At 45.8% G+C, this 18,073-nt stretch overlaps 2 protein-coding genes across 4 annotated transcripts in view; one reads left to right on the top strand and one right to left on the bottom strand.

Moving 5' to 3' along the window:
• CAPN2 (calpain 2) overlaps positions 1 to 11,487 on the top strand; it is a 58,812-nt gene extending 47,325 nt beyond the window's left edge. The window contains exons 16-21 of the mRNA XM_055419829.2: positions 3,698 to 3,762; positions 4,720 to 4,788; positions 5,283 to 5,361; positions 7,260 to 7,376; positions 7,635 to 7,693; positions 9,399 to 11,487. Coding sequence (XP_055275804.1) covers positions 3,698 to 3,762; positions 4,720 to 4,788; positions 5,283 to 5,361; positions 7,260 to 7,376; positions 7,635 to 7,693; positions 9,399 to 9,422 — 413 coding nt within the window. The 3' untranslated portion in view covers positions 9,423 to 11,487. The remainder of the gene's footprint in view (positions 1 to 3,697; positions 3,763 to 4,719; positions 4,789 to 5,282; positions 5,362 to 7,259; positions 7,377 to 7,634; positions 7,694 to 9,398) is intronic.
• A 412-nt stretch (positions 11,488 to 11,899) lies between these two features.
• Positions 11,900 to 18,073, bottom strand: part of TP53BP2 (tumor protein p53 binding protein 2) — a 67,573-nt gene continuing 61,399 nt past the window's right edge. For all 3 annotated transcript variants that reach the window (XM_055419828.2, XM_055419827.2, XM_055419826.2), the window contains 2 exons: positions 15,184 to 15,383; positions 11,900 to 12,686 (listed from right to left, as the gene is read on the bottom strand). In XM_055419828.2, the coding sequence (XP_055275803.2) occupies positions 12,645 to 12,686; positions 15,184 to 15,383 (242 nt within the window). In that variant the 3' untranslated portion in view covers positions 11,900 to 12,644. The remainder of the gene's footprint in view (positions 12,687 to 15,183; positions 15,384 to 18,073) is intronic.

Here is an 18,073-nt window from a genome sequence, read left to right as displayed (position 1 = left end):
TATTACTTATGTATACAAAATAGAAACATTATTCCTTATCTCTTTAGAGTGACTGAGATTACATGTAGGAATTGCACAGCACCAAGTCTGGGCTCTGTAAATGGTGGCTGTTACCATGATCACTGTGGATGCTGATTGCAGCCATGAAATTAAAAGGCGCTTACTCCTTGGAAGGAAAGTTATGACCAACCTAGATAGCATATTAAAAAGCAGAGACATTGCTTTGGCAACAAAGGTCCGTCTAGTCAAGGCTATGGTTTTTCCAGTGGTCATGTATGGATGTGAGAGTTGGACTGTGAAGAAAGCTGATCGCCAAAGAATTGATGCTTTTGAACTGTGGTACTAGAGAAGACTCTTGAGAGTCCCTTGGACTGCAAGGAGATCCAACCAGTCCATTCTAAAGAAGATCAGTCCTGGGTGTTCATTGGAAGGACTGATGCTTAAGCTGAAACTCCAATACTTTGGCCACCTCTTGCAACGAGTTGACTCACTGGAAAAGAGTCTGATGCTGGGAGTGACTGGGGGCAGGAGGAGACGGGGACGACAGAGAATGAGATGGCTGGATGGCATCACCGACTCGATGGACATGAGTTTGAGTGAACTCCGGGAGTTGGTGATGGACAGGGAGGCCTGGTGTGTTGTGATTCATGGGGTCGCAAAGAGTCGGACACGACTGAGCGACTGAACTGAACCATGATTAATTGGTAAGAAAGAGCGAGTCAATCCAGACGAAGAGAGCCAGAAAGCACCCCACATCGCTGGACTCCCTGCTGTATTCAGTGGGGAGGGACTGACATAGTGGCAGTAGCTCACTGAGTAGCCAGGATGGAAAAATGCATGATCTCTCTTTCACTCAGACTAAGAGGATGGCACTAAAAAGGCTCACCTCCCAAATGTGTGTTTAAGTGCGCCTGGTTGGGCCACTTCTTATTGGGAGAAATGTCACTTCAGTTGACCCAGGGGGCCAGGCAAGTGGCTTCAAGGCTGCCCAAATGGCTGCTTTCAGCCTGGGCTGACGGGCTTCCACAAAAAGTGGACAGAAGTGGGTGGAAACTTGAGAGGGAACTAGAGAGCCATGGTCCTCACGTACCCTTTCAGGTTTAACTGTTTCTTAGGCAAAAACTAGGGCTTCCCAGATGACTCTAGTGGTAAAGAACCCACATGCTTATGCAGGAGACGTAAGAGACACAGGTTCGATGCATGGCAACCCACTGCAGTATTCTTGCCTGGAGAATCCCATAGACAGAGGAGCCTGGCAGGCCACAGTCCATAGGGTCACACAGAGTCGGATGCGAGTTAGCACACATGTGAGCAAAAAATAACAAGGGATGGATGGTCCACCTCCCCAGTGTTGATCACCACTGCAGAGGTTAGCGAGGAGGTGTGCACACACACACACACACACTCATGCATAGAGGCATTTCCCCCTCAAGTTATCACGAGAACTATGCTGCTTTGATAAGACAGCAGTCCACTGAGCAGGGTCCGTAGAGTATCAGGAGTTCTCAGCCCAAATCAGAAGCAAGTGAGTATGCTGTCAGGTCTGAGTGTCAGTCTAGGGATTGTCTCCAGAAGTCCCTGGGGACTTCACACTATGGCTCAATCCCAAGAGACGAAAATCCTCCTCTGGAAGCCAAAGAAGGTTCTAGGCCAGCAGGGTCTTCCATCACAGTGGATGTGAACAACACACCCTTCATGGGAACCATCTGTGGCCTTGGAACAAATAGCTGCTGTTGAGCCTCTGTGATTCGAGGAGCTGCAGTCAGGGGCTCGATTGGCTAGAATGGCCGAGTCAGGGCAGGGCTTCCCTAAGACTCGTCCCGGTCCTAGGCCGCCCTTGTTTGATCTGGGGGTGACGAGAAGATGATGTTACCCTCGAGGCTGCCAGGCACAAGTGAGGTCACGGGCTCTTCAGCTGTGTGGCCGTCATGAGCCCAGGGACACTGAGCCTCACTGTTTCTGCACAGATGTACGGAGTGGGGCGGGAGGGCTCAGGCCAGCTCAGATTCAGCTGCTCTTTGTCGGGGGCACAGAGCGGCCTCCCCCACATCTCAGAGCACAGGACCTTCCCCCAAGCAGTGCCTGGTGACTCCTCCTTCTGCCCAAGGGCACCATGAACAGTCTCATGCCCACACAGAGAAGGGGTCAGTGCCCAGAAGGGCAGCTTTGAGACAGGTTAGGTCCTAACCTTTCATGGCAAAAGAGGTGGGCTCCCCTGAAGGCTGTGGGAAGACTCATGTCTGTGACGAGGTGCTCACTCCACCTACTGACCACCAACTACACGGGACTCACCTTGCAAGTGACTCACCAAGGAGAATACAGGCTCCAGCCCTCAATTCCTACCCAGCTGGTGACACACAGGACCCCTGAATGCCTACAGAGAGATAGTTAAGTAAACATCTTCCTCTTCAGGACCCGGCCTAGAATGAACACATGGCGCCTCCGATCTGTCCACAGATGGCTTTGCACTTAAAGACCCAGACCCTTCAGTTCAGTTCAGTTCAGTTCAGTTCAGTCGCTCAGTCGTGTCCGACTCTCCGCGACCCCATGAATCACAGCACACCAGGCCTCCCTGTCCATCACCAACTCCCGGAGTTCACTCAAACTCATGTCCATCGAGTCGGTGATGCCATCCAGCCATCTCATCCTCAGTCGTCCCCTTCTCCTCCCGCCCCCAACCCTTCCCAGCATCAGAGTCTTTTCCAGTGAGTCAACCCAGACCCTTATCATCCTGTTATTTAAAAAACACTTGGAGAAGACTTTTGAGAGTCCCTTGGAATGCAAGGAGATCCAACCAGTCCATCCTAAAGGAGGTCAGTCCTGGGTGTTCACTGGAAGGACTGATGCTGAAGAGGAAACTCTAATACTTTGGGCACCTCATGCGAAGAGTTGACTCATTGGAAAAACCCTGATGCTGGGAGGGATTTGGGGGCAGGAGGAGAAGGGGAATGACAGAGGATGAGATGGCTGGATGGCATCACCAACTCGATGGACATGAGTTTGAGTGAACTCCAGGAGTTGGTGATGGACAGGGAGGCCTGGCGTGCTGTGATTCATGGGGTCTCAAAGAGTCGGACACAACTGAGCGACTAAACTGAACTGAACTGGCCTTCCTTGGTGGTCCTATGGTTAAGAGTCCCCCTTCCAATGCAGAGGGCAAGGTTTCAAACCCTGGTCGGGGAACTAAGATACCACATGCCATGTGGCAGAGTCAAAAAAATTTTTAACAAAATTTTTTAGAAAGCTCTTATTAAATTCCTCTTATTAAATTAGCCCCATGGCTAATATAGAGAGAAGTCAAAAAAAGATTACACATCTCTGCACTGTCCCAGTATCGTGGCCATCAGCCTTATGTGGCTATTTAAAATAACTTAAGTGGCTCCTCCAGTGGCTCAGAGGTAAAGAATCCACCACCAATGCAGGAGACACTGGGTTCAGTCCCTGGGTGGGGAAGATCCCCTGGAGGAGGAAATGGCAACCCACTCCAGTATTCTTACTGGGAAAATCCCATGGACAGAGGAACCTGGTGGGCTACAGTCCTTGGGGTCACAAAGCGTCAGACGTGCCAACGACTCAGCACACACAAGTGGATCCCATATCAGGGGTGCAGATACAGGAGTTCCCTGTCCTCCTAGAAGGTCATGTTGAACAGCACTGCTCCACAAGATGCTCCTCTCACACTTCTTTTGTCTCCTAGGCCAAGATATCAAGTCCGACGGCTTTAGCATTGAGACCTGCAAAATCATGGTGGACATGCTCGACGTATCCTTTAACAGGCCCCAAGGACAGAGGCTGGGGGAGTGTGAAACTGTACTCTGGAAAGATTCAAACACATGCTTCCTTCCCCTCACAGCAGCCAGCTGTCCCCGCTGGCTGAGGTGTAGGACTGTTATCAGCACTGATCTCTCTCTCTGGGGAAGTTCGGGAAACTTCAAATGAGGGAATGCGATTTGCCACATTCACTCCAGCCCTCTCCCCTCCCACCACCCCCACCACAGGCTGAGTGGTTCCTGGGCTCTTGCAGAAAGTGCCCGACAGCACACCCACCATCACCTGCCCAGGGCAGTTTGGACTTGTTACCTCTAGGGGAACAGACTCTAAACCGTGGTATTTCTGATGTGAATGTTTCCCCAGGCATGGTTTTTCTTCCTGATTCCTAAGATCGCCCCCGCCCCCCAAAACAAGAGCACAGTCCTTCCTCTTTGCTCTGGCCCCTTCCTAGGCCACCACCCGGCCCCAAGGCTGACTCATCACCCATCCAGTGTCCTTCCTGCTTCCTGGGAGGTGCTGGGCAGGAGTGGCCTGGATGGTCTAAGCTTCTGTGAAGTTTCATCTGATGGGCTCTTGGCACCTGCTGTGAGCTCCCCTCACAAAAGGTCTCTTAAAAACAATAATTCTCCCCAAATGGGCAAGGGCTGAGCCATTAAAAGCCGCCTGAAGCCTCTGCATATCATCCGATGGCTCATTGCTAGCAGGACCTGGGACCTTCAGCAGATCACCCCCAGACCAGTCAGCATACAGAGTCAGAGGGCCTTCAGGTTGCTACTGGGCCCGTCCACCAGCCCTTAGATGGAGGTCTAGCCAGTGTGAAGAGCGGAAAAGGGCCTTCTGCGAGAGCTTCTTGTGGATGACTGGGGTTACCAGACTCCCCAGGGGAGAGGACAGACAAGGTGATTCAGGTGGACCCCGACTCTGGGAGCTTTCCTTAACTGAAGGCAGTCGGATGGAAGTGGCAAACTGGGTCTGAAGGAGTTCTACATTCTCTGGACGAAGATTCAGAAATACCAAGTGAGAGCCCATGAGGGCCAGGTGGCAGGGGTGGTGGGTCTGTGTTGGGATGTGGAGGAACATCCCAAGGATGTTCCCAAGGGGATTGTACCTGTGATGGAGCTCAGAATGGGTGCAAACAGGTTGGGGCAAATTAAGTGGTATACTTCCTGGCCTTGTGGACTGGAAACGGGGTCATCTAAAAGCCACCATCAAACGTCCTGAAAAGGTTTGTGTAACTGTAATCCCTTGTAGTCTGGGTTTCTGACAGCTCAAGTGCAAAGATTACAGAAGATAGTAACAGGGCTCATGTAGTTGGCTAGGTGATTTGATGGGCTTATTTATAATCCAGCTCACACAAAGAGGCAAAATACTATTTAAGGCTGAAACGTGGATAATTTTTCCAAGGCCAAAGTAGAGGCACAGAGCTGGAAACACCCCAGCCCCACTTAGCACATAGCACAGAGGTAACTTGCTGCCTTTCAAGTCATGATTTTCTGTTTTGCATGTTCCAGAAAATTTACCGGGAAATCGATGTGGACCGGTCTGGAACCATGAACTCCTATGAGATGCGGAAAGCATTAGAAGAAGCAGGTAATACTTCCTTGTTATATTTTCTTTCTTTTATCTGTAGAACATGCAAAAACTTAGACTATATGATACAAAGCTTGGTAAATTATGAAATCAAGTAGGCACTGGTTCAATACAAACACATCCTTTTCATTCGCCTTTTAAAAACAATTGGTAAAATGAAATGGAGTCCAGGATGTGTCTGCTCTCTAAGGCTTCTTGAATCCCATTTCCCTCTGAGGGCCCTGATGGGTTGCAGGCAAAGTCAGTTCTCAACAGACCCACCACCCCCACTCCCCACCCTGTTCAGGTGCAGAGCTGGTTCAGCAGAAGTGGGGTGTCCAGCTCCACCCTTGAGTGAGTCCCTAACAGAATGTGATGTCCATAAAAAAGGACACGAGCTGTGGGAGACCTGCAGAGTGGGAGACTGGTGTGGGGACAGATATGACAACATGAAGTTGTTCATTCGATGGGATAATGCTACAGCAGAGACCCCCAAGTAAGTGGTTTAAACAGCATACAATAGCAATTCAAGCTCAAGCTCTCACATAGCAATTCAAGCTCAAGCCGTCCAAGGCCAGGATGGTGTCTGCTGCTGTCAGGGACCCAGGTTCCCTCTGTCATATTGTGTCACCAGCCTGCAGAGCATTGCCTGTATCTGCAGGACCAGGACAGCTTGCCAAAGCCACATGCTAGCAACAGGCTGACAGAAAAGACAGTCTCCTTGTCTTCATGTATATATATGGGCTTCCCTGGTAGCTCAGCAGGTAAAGAATCCATCTGCAATGCAGGAGACCCCAGTTCGATTCCTGGGTGGGGAAGATCCCCTGGAGAAGGGATAGGCTACCCACTCCGGTATTCATGGGTTTCCCTAGTAGTTCAGACAGTAAAGAATCCAACTGCAATGCTGGAGACCTGGATTCAATCCCTGGGTTGGGAAGATCCCCTGGAGGAGAGCATGGCAACCTACTCCAATACTCTTGCCTGGAAAACCCCCATGAACAGAGAAGCCTAGCAGGCTACAGTCCATAGGGTTGCAAAGAGCTGGACATGACTGAGCGAGTAAGTGTGTGCGCATGCGCGTGCACACACACACACACACACACACACACACACGCACACGCACACACGCACTATTTATTATCTGGCTGCTTGCAATCTTCCTTGCGTCATGTGAGATCTTTCATCATGTTATGTGGACTCAGTAGTTCATGGTGTACAGGCTCAGTTGCCCCAAGGCATGTGGGATCTTAGTTCCCCAACCAGGCATGAACGCGAGTTTGCAAGGTGGATTCTTAACCAGTGGACCACCAGGGAAGTCCCGATCTCCTTGCCTTTAAGGGCATACATCACTCTGTACACAAATCCCAGTGCCAGAGCTTAGTCACAAGGCCTCAGAGGACTTCAAGGAAAACTGAGAAATGTAGCCTGAATTCTAGGCAACCATGACCTGTTAAAAATTCTACTACTATGGGAGACCTCCTTGGTGGTCCAGTGATTAAGACTCCACACTCCCAATGCAGGGGGCCCAGGTTCAATCCCTGGTCAGGGAACTAGAGCCCACATGCCACAACTAAAGAGCCTGTGTGCCCCAACTGAAAGATCCTGCATGTGGCAACAAAGATCCTGTGTGCTGCAGCTAAGATGCAGCACAGCCAAATTAAAAAAAAAAATTCTACTACTATGGAAAAAGGGAGAATTAATATTGGTTTAGCATGAACAGTTTCTGCCACATCCATCCAGCAAAGCCAGAGGCACTGGGTTTGCAAAACAGTTTCACAGCAGAGCAGCCAGGGGGACCAAAACAATGACAACTGTCATCTAAACTGCCCCGCCGGGTCCACAGCCCAGGCACAGAGCCCAGGGGTGCAATCGAACACCTCGCCATTAGTTTGCTTATTCGCTTACTCATTTAACTTCAGGTTTCAAGATGCCCTGTCAGCTCCACCAAGTGATCGTTGCCCGGTTCGCAGATGACGAGCTCATCATCGATTTTGACAATTTTGTCCGCTGTTTGATTCGACTGGAGACACTATTCAGTAAGTGCCCATTGGGGGAAAAGACCCATTTCAGTTCTCTCGGCAGGAAAGCAGCCTACTTTTCCTCATGGTGAAACAACCTGAGCCAGAGACGAGTCTGTTCAGCTGAGAATGAAACTCCTTCTTTAACCTGGGGATAGTGGGAAGAAATCATAGCTGTGACATTCGATGAAATCGGCTGCCAGTCCGGGAAAGAGGATAATGTGATCTTTGTTTCAGCTCACTCATTTATGCGACATCCTCTTTCTTCCTCCACAGGGATATTTAAGCAGCTGGACCCCGAGAATACTGGAATAATCCAGCTCGACCTTATCTCTGTAAGTCAGCAGCCTCCCAGCCCCGACTCCTAGGGGAGAAGGGCTGTTACCGGGCAACAGAGGCCTGGAGCTTTTTGGTCTGTCAGGGACAGGCTGTAAATGGTTATGAGATCCCAAACTGCACTTCTGTTTGGTTTTTCCCAACTACCTACTGAGTCTCCAATCCAAGAAAATACACCTGGCTCCTCCTCCCGTGAGCTTTGCCTTGAGAAGAGCACAAAGTTAGCCTAAGGAGAGGGTGGCTGCAGAATGCCTTTTAGAAAAATGACCTGCTAATTAGCATGCAAGGGAGAAGGTGCTTATGCAAAGTCCTTTGGCTGAAAGTTAAGTGGGTCTTAGGAAGATCTGTCATTCCTAGTTCTGCCTAACAGGACTTTCTGAGCAAATTACTTTTCTCCACTTCCTCTGCCCTTAAAGTAAAACTAACAATAGTGACTAAGCTTGCTATATGTAATAATTGTGTTCATATGGTCTGGAATCCCAGCGACAGCCACCTATAAAATGATCACCAATCCAAATTCAGTTGGTATGCCAGTTCCACAGAAAGCAAAGCACAAAATGCTCTCTTGTCATCCAAAGACGGAAAGTACTCTCACTTCAAAGGAGGTCACTGGGGTTACTTTCATCCTCACTGGACACTAGCCTGTTTTTCCTCTGTCCTACAGAGGGTGGGGTGGCATGGCCAGTGCTGAGTGGGCATGACCTGATCCCATGGGCCAGAGAGGAGCAGAGTGGCAAGGACAGAGGGTGGGGTCGGGGGATGAGGGACTGGCACTTCTTTCCTTGAATTTAGAACTCTGGAGGAAGCCAGCAACTAAATGACTCTTTCAGTCTGCTGTTGTGCATTTTAAAGTAACAACTGCAGATACATTTTAGCTGGTTCCAAAGAATTAATTTGCTTGAAACTCATGTAGTCCAGGAAATAACCCTCCCCTGATACTGCGGTTAAGGTAGAGAAATGCCAGTTGGGGCCTAAACATGCCATGTGTGAAGTTTGTAACTGTGGACCCCTTTATCATACTCAATGGAAATCTTATTCCTCCCCGGCTGCCACTGTTCCCTATGACCAACTTACTCACACCATCATCCCCATTTCCTCTGAGAAGCATCTTACCCACTGGCTTTCCATCCTTTCTAAAGCCTTTCCTTTTACAGGTCCCTGGAGTTCCCCACACTTTTTTTTTTCTTGCTAAGGCAGTAAAAGCAGGAAGATCTCCCCTTTGGTTTGCCATGATGGTCAACCTTGCCTGCAGGCTAGACTTGGGAAGCTTCAAAAAGTCCTGATGTCCAGGCCCATTCCAGACTTAATTTCATTAGAATCTGCTGTAAAGTTCCCGGACTCCTCCAATATAGAACTAAGGTTGGAAACCACTAGTTTAAGGGTTTATCCACACCCCAAGCTAACCTCTGATGTGACACGCTGAGGCAGAGAGATAGAAATGCTAATTCAAGTGTCCAAGTTTCAGGTTTCATGCGTTTCAGTCAACCCTGTAATTCGATTTGTGACCACCTGATTCAAATAACCACTTTTTACTGCTCTGTAAAAAGCTAGACTCTGGAAATCAGGTAGAAAAAATGTGAGTTAGTGCAATCATATCTTAACCCTTAATCAGCTTTTCTGGTGCAACAGTCAATCGTTCAAAATAATCTACACCCTTTGAGTTTAAAAAGTGATCCCTGATTTTTTTTCTTCCTTTCCTCACAGTGGCTGTGTTTTTCAGTACTTTGAAGTGATAACCAATCTGCCTGAAGACGTCTCGTGACAGAAAATCAGCTGAGGACTAAGCCTCCACGGAGAAACTTTTTATCTAGATCTTGAAATTATGGGAACATTTACTTAAACTGATGATTAGAGCTGAAAATGATACTGTCGACTTGAGAAAGCTGAACTTTCAGATATCAAAGTAAAAGATTTGCATATAATCATACTAAATGCGAGTCACTTAACCCTTGACAAATTTAGAGAAAACCTTCCATCTGTATATAGTATACACTTTTTACTTTTACACTTTCCTGTTTAGAGCAATATTAAATCAGGAAAAACTGCAGGGAGGTGTTTAACAGGTGAGCTTAACTGAACATTCAGTCAACCTCAAAGGACACAACGTCCTTGCCAGCAATAGTTAAAGCAACTTCAAGTTTAAAAATGCAGCTATGACATCTACCAAACAGCTGTCCAGGGATTCCTCATTGCCCTTGAGTAAAATGGAAAAATATGATGCATCATGAAGGCATCTCAAGAGGCCAGGTGAGAAGCACATCTCAGTCACTGGGTTAAGTAAGAGACAGATATTATATAACATTGATTGGTTAACCAGCAGGTCTTAACTCAAGTGCTGGAGCGCATCTGGTCTTAACACACTGAGCGTTATGATACCAAAAGGATGCTACTCTGGCTCCGCTGAAGCACTGACCCAAACTGGGCATCTGTCCACAAGCCCACTGTGATGGAAGACAGCACAGCTGTTCGCCGCCTGCCTCAAACCTTCCTGAACTTCCCCACTAGCATCCATGCATGGACTGGGGGGAACGTCTCGTAGAAACCCCCAGGGAAACCACCCGAGCTTGTTTCCTGGCTTTATACCTTAGGGAAAATGCTAGTGACATTATACAAATACTGCCTTGTTGCCTTATCTTCTTCCAAGTGTACTGTTCAATAAAGAGTCGCCCAGGCAATCCCACGTGGGTGCTGTTCTTCCTGGAGAGGCGCAGCAGTGAGCACCCCCAGTCACAGCCCATCCCACTCCAGCAAGGCGCACTCCCTCCCTCTGAAACTGCCTGTATTGGGAGAAGGGGCCTGCTCATCTACCATATTGTGGAACTCTAAAACTCTGTAGAAATCCAACTCAGAAGCTCTGACAGTTGACCCTAAAGTTAGCTCCAATGTCTGCTGCTTCTCGGTCTCCTGAAGAGGCTCCAGCAGTTTCGTGCTGTGCCTGCCACCCGTGTGTCCCTTTGGTGGAGGGAGCAAAAGCGATCCGGGAAGGCATGCAGCCAAAGCCCTGGTCAACTGCTGGGGATCCTTGAGGAATGGTGGACGGGAAAGATGACTAGGAAAGAGGTAAATGGCACTCATTGGCTACTGGCCTGACCTCTTTTAATGATCACCACTTACTTCCCAAAGTCAAATTCTATAAACACATAGTTGCTCAGGCTGGGCCCACCTGAGATAATCTAGGATAATCTCCCTATTGTCAGGTCAGTTGATTAGTAAATTTAATTTAAACCTGAAAAATCCTTCTTGGCAGTACCTAGATTACTGCTTGATTAAATAACCAGGTGTCTCAGGCCTGTAAAAAAATACCACAGGCTGTGTAGCTTAAACAACATTTATTTCTCAGGGCTCTGGAGGCTGGGACATCCAAGACCAAGGTGCCAGCAGATTCAGTGTCTAGTGAGAAGGGCAGCCTTAGCGTATCCTCACAGAGTATACTAGACTTTTCCTCTTATCAGGACACTAATTTCATGCAGCCCCACCCTCAGGTAAACCTAATCACCTCCCAAAGGCCCCACCTCCAAATACTATCACACTGGGGATTAGGGTGTCGACATGAATTTTAAGGGGACACAAATATTCAGTCCACAACACAACAGAACAAGAATGTGGGGGGCGGGCAGGCATCTTCAGAATTTTGTCTACCACATGGGTCCTCTGACATTTCATCCATGTTTTCTCTATTCACTGTTGGTCTGAAAGGCACAGTATGTTCTGCTGTCTACCTTCCTTTCTTGCTAGAATTTACTATTCGTAGAAATGTCTAAGGAAACATGACCACTTGTTTTCTCACCTATATCTTATAATAAATGAAACCATTTTACTAAGCAAAATGAGGTCCCAAACAATTCACGGACTTATTAACATATTAATGTGCAGGGTGGCTCTACATAACTTTACCTCCTGTAACTCAATGTATATAACCACATGAAGAATCTGAAATAAAATGAGGACACAGTCTGTCAGAAGCTCTAGGTAAAGGTACAAGTTTCTATTCACCATGGCCTCTAAGATCTTTTATAAAAAGTCTTAATTGTACATCAAAGACCACCACAAAAATCACAAATTGCAAAACTGAGCAAAGAAATACTTATATTTAATCACATGGCTGATAAAGAAATACTATTTTTTAGCACAGTATGATATTCCAATGACTTAGGAACTTGAAACACAGCTGTTAATGACATAAAAAACTAAAGGCCAGTAAAAAGCACAGAGTCAAAAAGTTTAATTTTATTACAATTATTTTTAAAGTCAACTATGATCTTGACAAATATCATGAGTAAGTCTATAGCAAGTCTCTAATTTCTGAGATACAAAAGACAATAAATATAGATTCAAATCTCAGCCTAAAAACAAGAATCTAAATCTACCTGTAGTGTAGTGTGGTTTCAATATTTCAAAGATATGGTGCTACAAGGAATCATCCCATCAAGTTATTGCTCACTGACAACCATCAAACAGTTCTTCACAGACAATACACAGTGTGCGGCACCTTTGAGCCTCCATGCAAGTCCCCCGTGGGCCTGCTGTTCTGGGGGACAATCAGAGATGGCACCGTGGTGGCACTGGATCCTTCTGGTGGGGGATGTGGCAGGTGCTGAAAAACACCAACAGAAGCAGGCCATGAAGCTGACCTCCCAGTAGTCCAATAAGTGGTCCCATTTCTTGCAGAGAACAGGATTGTCACCATGTATCTTTCGGAGTACAACACAGGACACCTTGCCCAGCATGGCGCATCAGCTTCCTGCCAAGCTCTGCTCCATCGAGCTGAGCATCCTTCGCCAACAGTGGCTGCTCCAAGCCTTCATCTGCTTCCAGAGCTCCTTCTTCATGGCTTTCAAGTTACTCTGTCATTAAAATGAGTCTTGAGAAATTTCTGCCACAAACGATCATGCTGTTTCTTCTTAGTGGTAACAGAGATTAATTCTTCATGAACTAAACGTCTGCAAAGTTTCAGGCCAAGCTCCTTTGTCTTGGTTTAATTCTTGGGTATAGCTGTTAAAAGAATTTTTTAAATATTTACATATGCACAGACATGGGAGTATAACATACCTTCAAGAAATTATGGGGGCGGGGGGGGGAGTTGATGTCACAGGAGAGAAATCAAACCAAAGAAAGGACTCTGCCATGTGAAGCAACCAGAGTAGCTGAATAACTCTTGTTGTCATAGGAGTTCCCTCAACAGGAACACCCCTGGTGCAGTGATATAAAATCTGGGATGGCTCAGAGCATTTACATTAACTTCCTCTATGCAGCCTACTGAACTGTAAATCAAGTCCAACAAGGACCACAAAAGACTAGAAGTGACTTGCAACACGCTATAAACTCCAACACGGGGAACTTCTGAGGGAAAAGATAAGGAGTTGAAAAGTCTCTTTTAACTTCATGCACAAAGGACATCACATGGTGTCATGGGGCTGGAGACTGTCAGGAACAAAATGCCACAGACTAAAAGTCTACAGATTTGAGGGAGGATAAGTGGAGTTTTTTTGTTTTAGGATCTTGTGCTTTTGTGTTTTCCATAACAAGAGCTGGAAAGGAGAGTGTTCATGAAGCCAAGAGCAAGTCAAACTAGTCATTCAACTGGCAAACAAAACAAAACCCTTCCTCCTCCAGCCTTCTCCTCCTCCAGACAACGGGAAAAAAGGAAAATCGAGTCGGACTTCAAGCCAAAACTTAAAAGTTAACTGAGGGATCAATGTTATATCAAGGACTGCTTCTCTCTGTGAGGAAAGATACTTGGCCAATACAATTTTCAAAACTTGTATGTGAGCCTCTGACTAAAAATTCACCATTTGGGCAATTTCCTTTTTAAAAAAAAAACTTCAAAAGAACCCAAGGAAGTTGTGTAGAGGCCACTTCTACCCAGGAAAGATTTCCAAAGGACTAAGAATATTTAAATGTTGGATTAAAATGAAAATCTTCAATCCAGTCCACTGATTTAAAACCCTTTGAAAGCCATACACAGGAGGAGAGCCTGGACTCTGACCAAGTGCTTCCACACCTGGGAACGAATCATTCTCCCCACGTTTCAGTAACCACTGGACCTCTCTGTTAGAAAATTAAAATAAGACCCAAATAAGCAACTACTTCTAAGAGGCAGAGCTTCCCCCAAGAAACTATAAGAAGTAAAAGTACATGTTTGCTCTTGGTGTTCATTAAAGAAGGAAAGTGGCTGCAGTAAGAGATTATGCTTCTCTGGCGCTAAAGTCTTTGTAGAAGCCAACGGGAGGGCTCGAAAGAGAAGCATCTCTATATTTCTACTTTGGTCTGGTAATTTGAAAAGCTTTTTTGAAGGGCTCCATGGCTTGTTTTGTTTTTTTCCATTTTCATTACGATCAGATGAATAAATATTATCCAAACCCCAAATGTTTAACTTAATAATAAATTTTGCTCCCAGGAAGACAGGCGTCAAGATGAAAGTGAAGGCCGCTCAGTCATGTCTGACTCTTTGAGACCCCATGGACTATACAGTCCACGGCATTCTCCAGGCCAGAATACTGGAGTGTGTAGCCTTTCCCTTCTCCAGGGGATCTTCCAGGTCTCCTGCAGTATAGGCGGATTCTTTACCAGCTGAGCCACAAGGGAAGCCCAAGAATACTGGAGAGGGTAGCCTATCCCTTCTCCAGCGGATCTTCCTGACCCAGGAATCAAACCAGGGTCTCCTGCATTGCAGGTGGATTCTTTACCAACTGAGCTATGAGGGAGTCAAGATGTATGAAGTCATTTATACTGTACATCAAACAACAAAGGAGAAGAATGAGTCAGAATGAGGAGACACGGGCCAGAATCCAAGCTCCAGATCCCAACACTGGCGTCATTTTAGCCATCTCCCCAGAGCATAATGCCTGGGCAGAGGGACACTCCCAGATGCTCCCTGGTTTAGGACCTCAAGCTGGGCAGAAGCCCTCTGCAGGCACAGACCATGCTGGCCTGACAAATGATGAAAATACAATAAAAATATCTCCCATTTGCTGTACATTAAACTCCGTCCAATTATACTAGCCTTTCCCTGAAAATACCCCCAGAATGTCTGCACGAAGAGAACAGCCCCTTCAGACTATTATAGATATGTTATTGTTTTATATGTGCTGGTATGATTTGATTACTTTCTTGGTTTCCATGAAACAAAATTCAACAATAGAGCAAGAACAAAGAATCTTGCCTCTGGTGCCCTGTTCAAACTCTCTAGCAGATTCACAAATCCCGACTTAAATCCAAAATGTATTTCAAATTTCATAAGCTCAATTCCCATCACATTGTCCAATTATCTTCAACTCTATTTATAAATGAAGACAGAACCCCAGACTTCTAGGGGCTGGTAAACCCGTAAATATGCTATTGATCATAATAGGAATCACTATTTAAGACTATCAAAAATGTTAAATTCCACTTCTCTTTAACAAAGGGCAGCAGGCTGCACTGAACCTACAATACACACCAGTTTTCCCCAAGCCCCTCTCTGACGCACATAAAGACATCATTCACTTACTCCCAGCAAATTGCGTGGAACATATCCTTCCTTGTCGTTCAGGCGGGCCCACCACCATTCAATCTCATCTTCGTCTTCCCTGCGCACGATTGTCATGCAGTCTCCTTCTTTCATGGGCAGCTCGTCGTCATTCTGAGGTTCGTAGTCCCAAAGTGCATAAATGACCCCTTTATTCATTATGCCCATTTTCTCCTGAACTCCTAAAATCATGTAAGATACAGCACAGAGTAAGTAACCCAGAGGATACCACGCCCAGAACCCAGCTCCGTGAAACTAAATGAGAAGTAATGGGGGCTGCTGGAATGGGAGAAACGACTACATTAAACATTCAACAGATGAACCTCCTGGGGCTGGGGAAGGAGAGGAAGGCCAGCAGGGCAGAAGGAACATATAAAAGACATGTTAATGTATGCTATTAGCTTTAAACCAACTCTAAAACTAAACCACACTTTATAAGCAGCTCTCAAAACTACTCTCACTCAGAATACAAAAACAATTACAAACCCAGGAATGAAAAAACAACTGTTCAAGTCTAGAATATTAAAAAAGTGAATGAGACATCTGTCAAATTTTAGCAGACTCACTAAGTGTAATGACCAAGGAACTCTGGGATCATTTTTGTTCTCTACCTAAAACTTAAAGCAGGCAGAGAAAAAAGATCAGAGTGTTGTGCCTGTTAAAGTGGTTTCTATTAATTTCCAAATAAGGGAAGATGGAAGAAAAAATATATATATAATGTTAGAATGCAGAAATAGAGACAGGTATTAGGATATAAAAGTCTACGTATAGTCAACTTGAATGAGAATCAGAATTCTAAAAGTCACTGAAGTCCACAAACTGGGGGAAGGGAAAAAAAATCCCCAAATGCTCACTTTTTACCAGAGTTAATAACAGATTTGCAGATGAACTAGGCCTGAAGGTGTCATCTTTCTCCATTCATACTTCCCTATCCTCTAGTTCAGTTCAGTCGCTCAGTCGTGTCCGACTCTCCGCGACCCCATGAATCACAGCACGCCAGGCCTCCCTGTCCATCACCAACTCCCGGAGTTCACTCAGACTCATGTCCATCAAGTCTGTGATGCTAAGGTGACGCTAATAAGGAGTCGCAATCAACAGGCAGGCAACACAGGGGAAGCGGAAGAGGAATTAGACAACAATCTCCTGAGCAAGGCAGGCTTCATTATTATTTTCACTTTTTTAGAAAAGCCACGAAAATATCTGCATACTTATGAATAGTCAGGTCTTTCAACTTACGTGAACCTAAATTATTAATTATAAACCTATTTTTCCTGTGTCAGTTGATGTAGCACATGCTACTTGTCTCTCACTCCGGGCAAAACTAGAAATTAAATCATTCTTCTCTAAAAGAAGGCTCTGCCTACCTAGAGGGTCAGGTTCTACTCATGGGGACAAGTGAATTTCCACCTTTCCTGTTTATGTAAGACATGCAAAATATGAGAGATTCACAAGGACAATAAGACTTGATGCAACCAAGATTGCACTAAGTTTTAAAGCTGGCCAGATCTGTTATCTGTTTGGGATGCACTCGAAATAACAACTTGAGTCTCAATTCCAGGAAATCATTAGACATGAAAGACAATTTCTCATTGTTTATCAACGTAAGAATTACAAATTATTGTTTTAAACAGTTTCTGAGGGCCTAAAAGCAAGCTCCACCTCACTGGTAATTTGGGAAATGCAAACTAAAGCCACAGTGGGACAGGATTCCAAACCCACCGAAGGTTAAAGAGAACATGGAGCAGAAGGAACACTCTGCTTCACAGGCCTCCCTGTGACCTGGCAACTACTTCTAGGGACACCAGGAGATGAGGACAAAAATGGTCACCAGGGTGGAAGGAAGGAAGCAAGGAAGAGAGAGGAAGGGAGGGAGGAACGAAGCAGGAAAACAACCCAATGTCCGCCCAAAGAAAGTGGAAATACAACTTGTGGTAGAGTCCCAAAATGGAACAGAAGCACAGTGAAAAGAAACGTCAGCGACAGGCAACACCACCAATGACTCTCAAAAGCCACAGTGAATGAAAAAAGAAGCCAGGGCATCACAAGTATGGTTTGTTCTCTATAAAGGTCAAAAACTGGCAGATAAACAGTATTAGTTACAGAGGTCACGCAGAGGTGATATAACTACTGTTACCAATTCCAGGGGCCAGTCACCAAACATGTGAGAGGGGCTGTGTCAGCAGAGGGCCCCACTGATGGCTGAGAGAGCTCAGGTTCTGTTTCCCAGGCTGGATGCTTCGCTGTGTTCAGTCTAGTAGCATCAGTATTTGCTCTCAGTACCCATGATACATTTAAACTTCTGGTCAAATGTCCTTAAATGTTTTTTAAAATCACATTCCTTACTTAAATATAGCTCAATCACCAATGAGCTATGTTTTTTCAATATGTTTTTAATAAAACAAAACACACATTATATAACACTCTTTTTTAAATACAATAATACATCAAAATTATTCTTCGATCTAGAGTTCAGAACATAAACAGTAAACGATAATAGTATCAACAATAGAAACTAAGCTGAGAGAGAACGTGGAGAATCTGCAGCCTGTGGTCCTTCCTCTGACTCCCTCCCTTGTCTCCCAGAGCCTGCAAACAGGCCTCGTGACACACTGAGAACAGCCAGAGAAGACGTTTCACCTTGGGCATCTTCCCATGTCTGATGCTTGAGTGGTCTGGGGTCCTGGGACCTGCCGCCTCATTTGTCTCTGGCTTTATCCCTTCTCCCTTCCTCTCAAGCCAGTCTCAAAACAAATACTAACCTCAACTTCTAAGACTTGTAAATAAAAAAAATTTTTTCCCTGTAAATAACAATGGAAACCAACATCTATCCATCTGAAACCATCCATCTCAAGTCCATTTTTCTCTGGGTACA

Source organism: Moschus berezovskii, chromosome 17 (assembly GCF_049115385.1).
Source record: "Moschus berezovskii isolate FMDL1 chromosome 17, NW_MosBer_1.0, whole genome shotgun sequence".
Taxonomy (NCBI): domain Eukaryota; kingdom Metazoa; phylum Chordata; class Mammalia; order Artiodactyla; family Moschidae; genus Moschus; species Moschus berezovskii.
The sequence above is the reverse complement of the archived record's forward strand: the minus strand, read 5'-3'. Positions and strand labels throughout refer to the sequence as shown.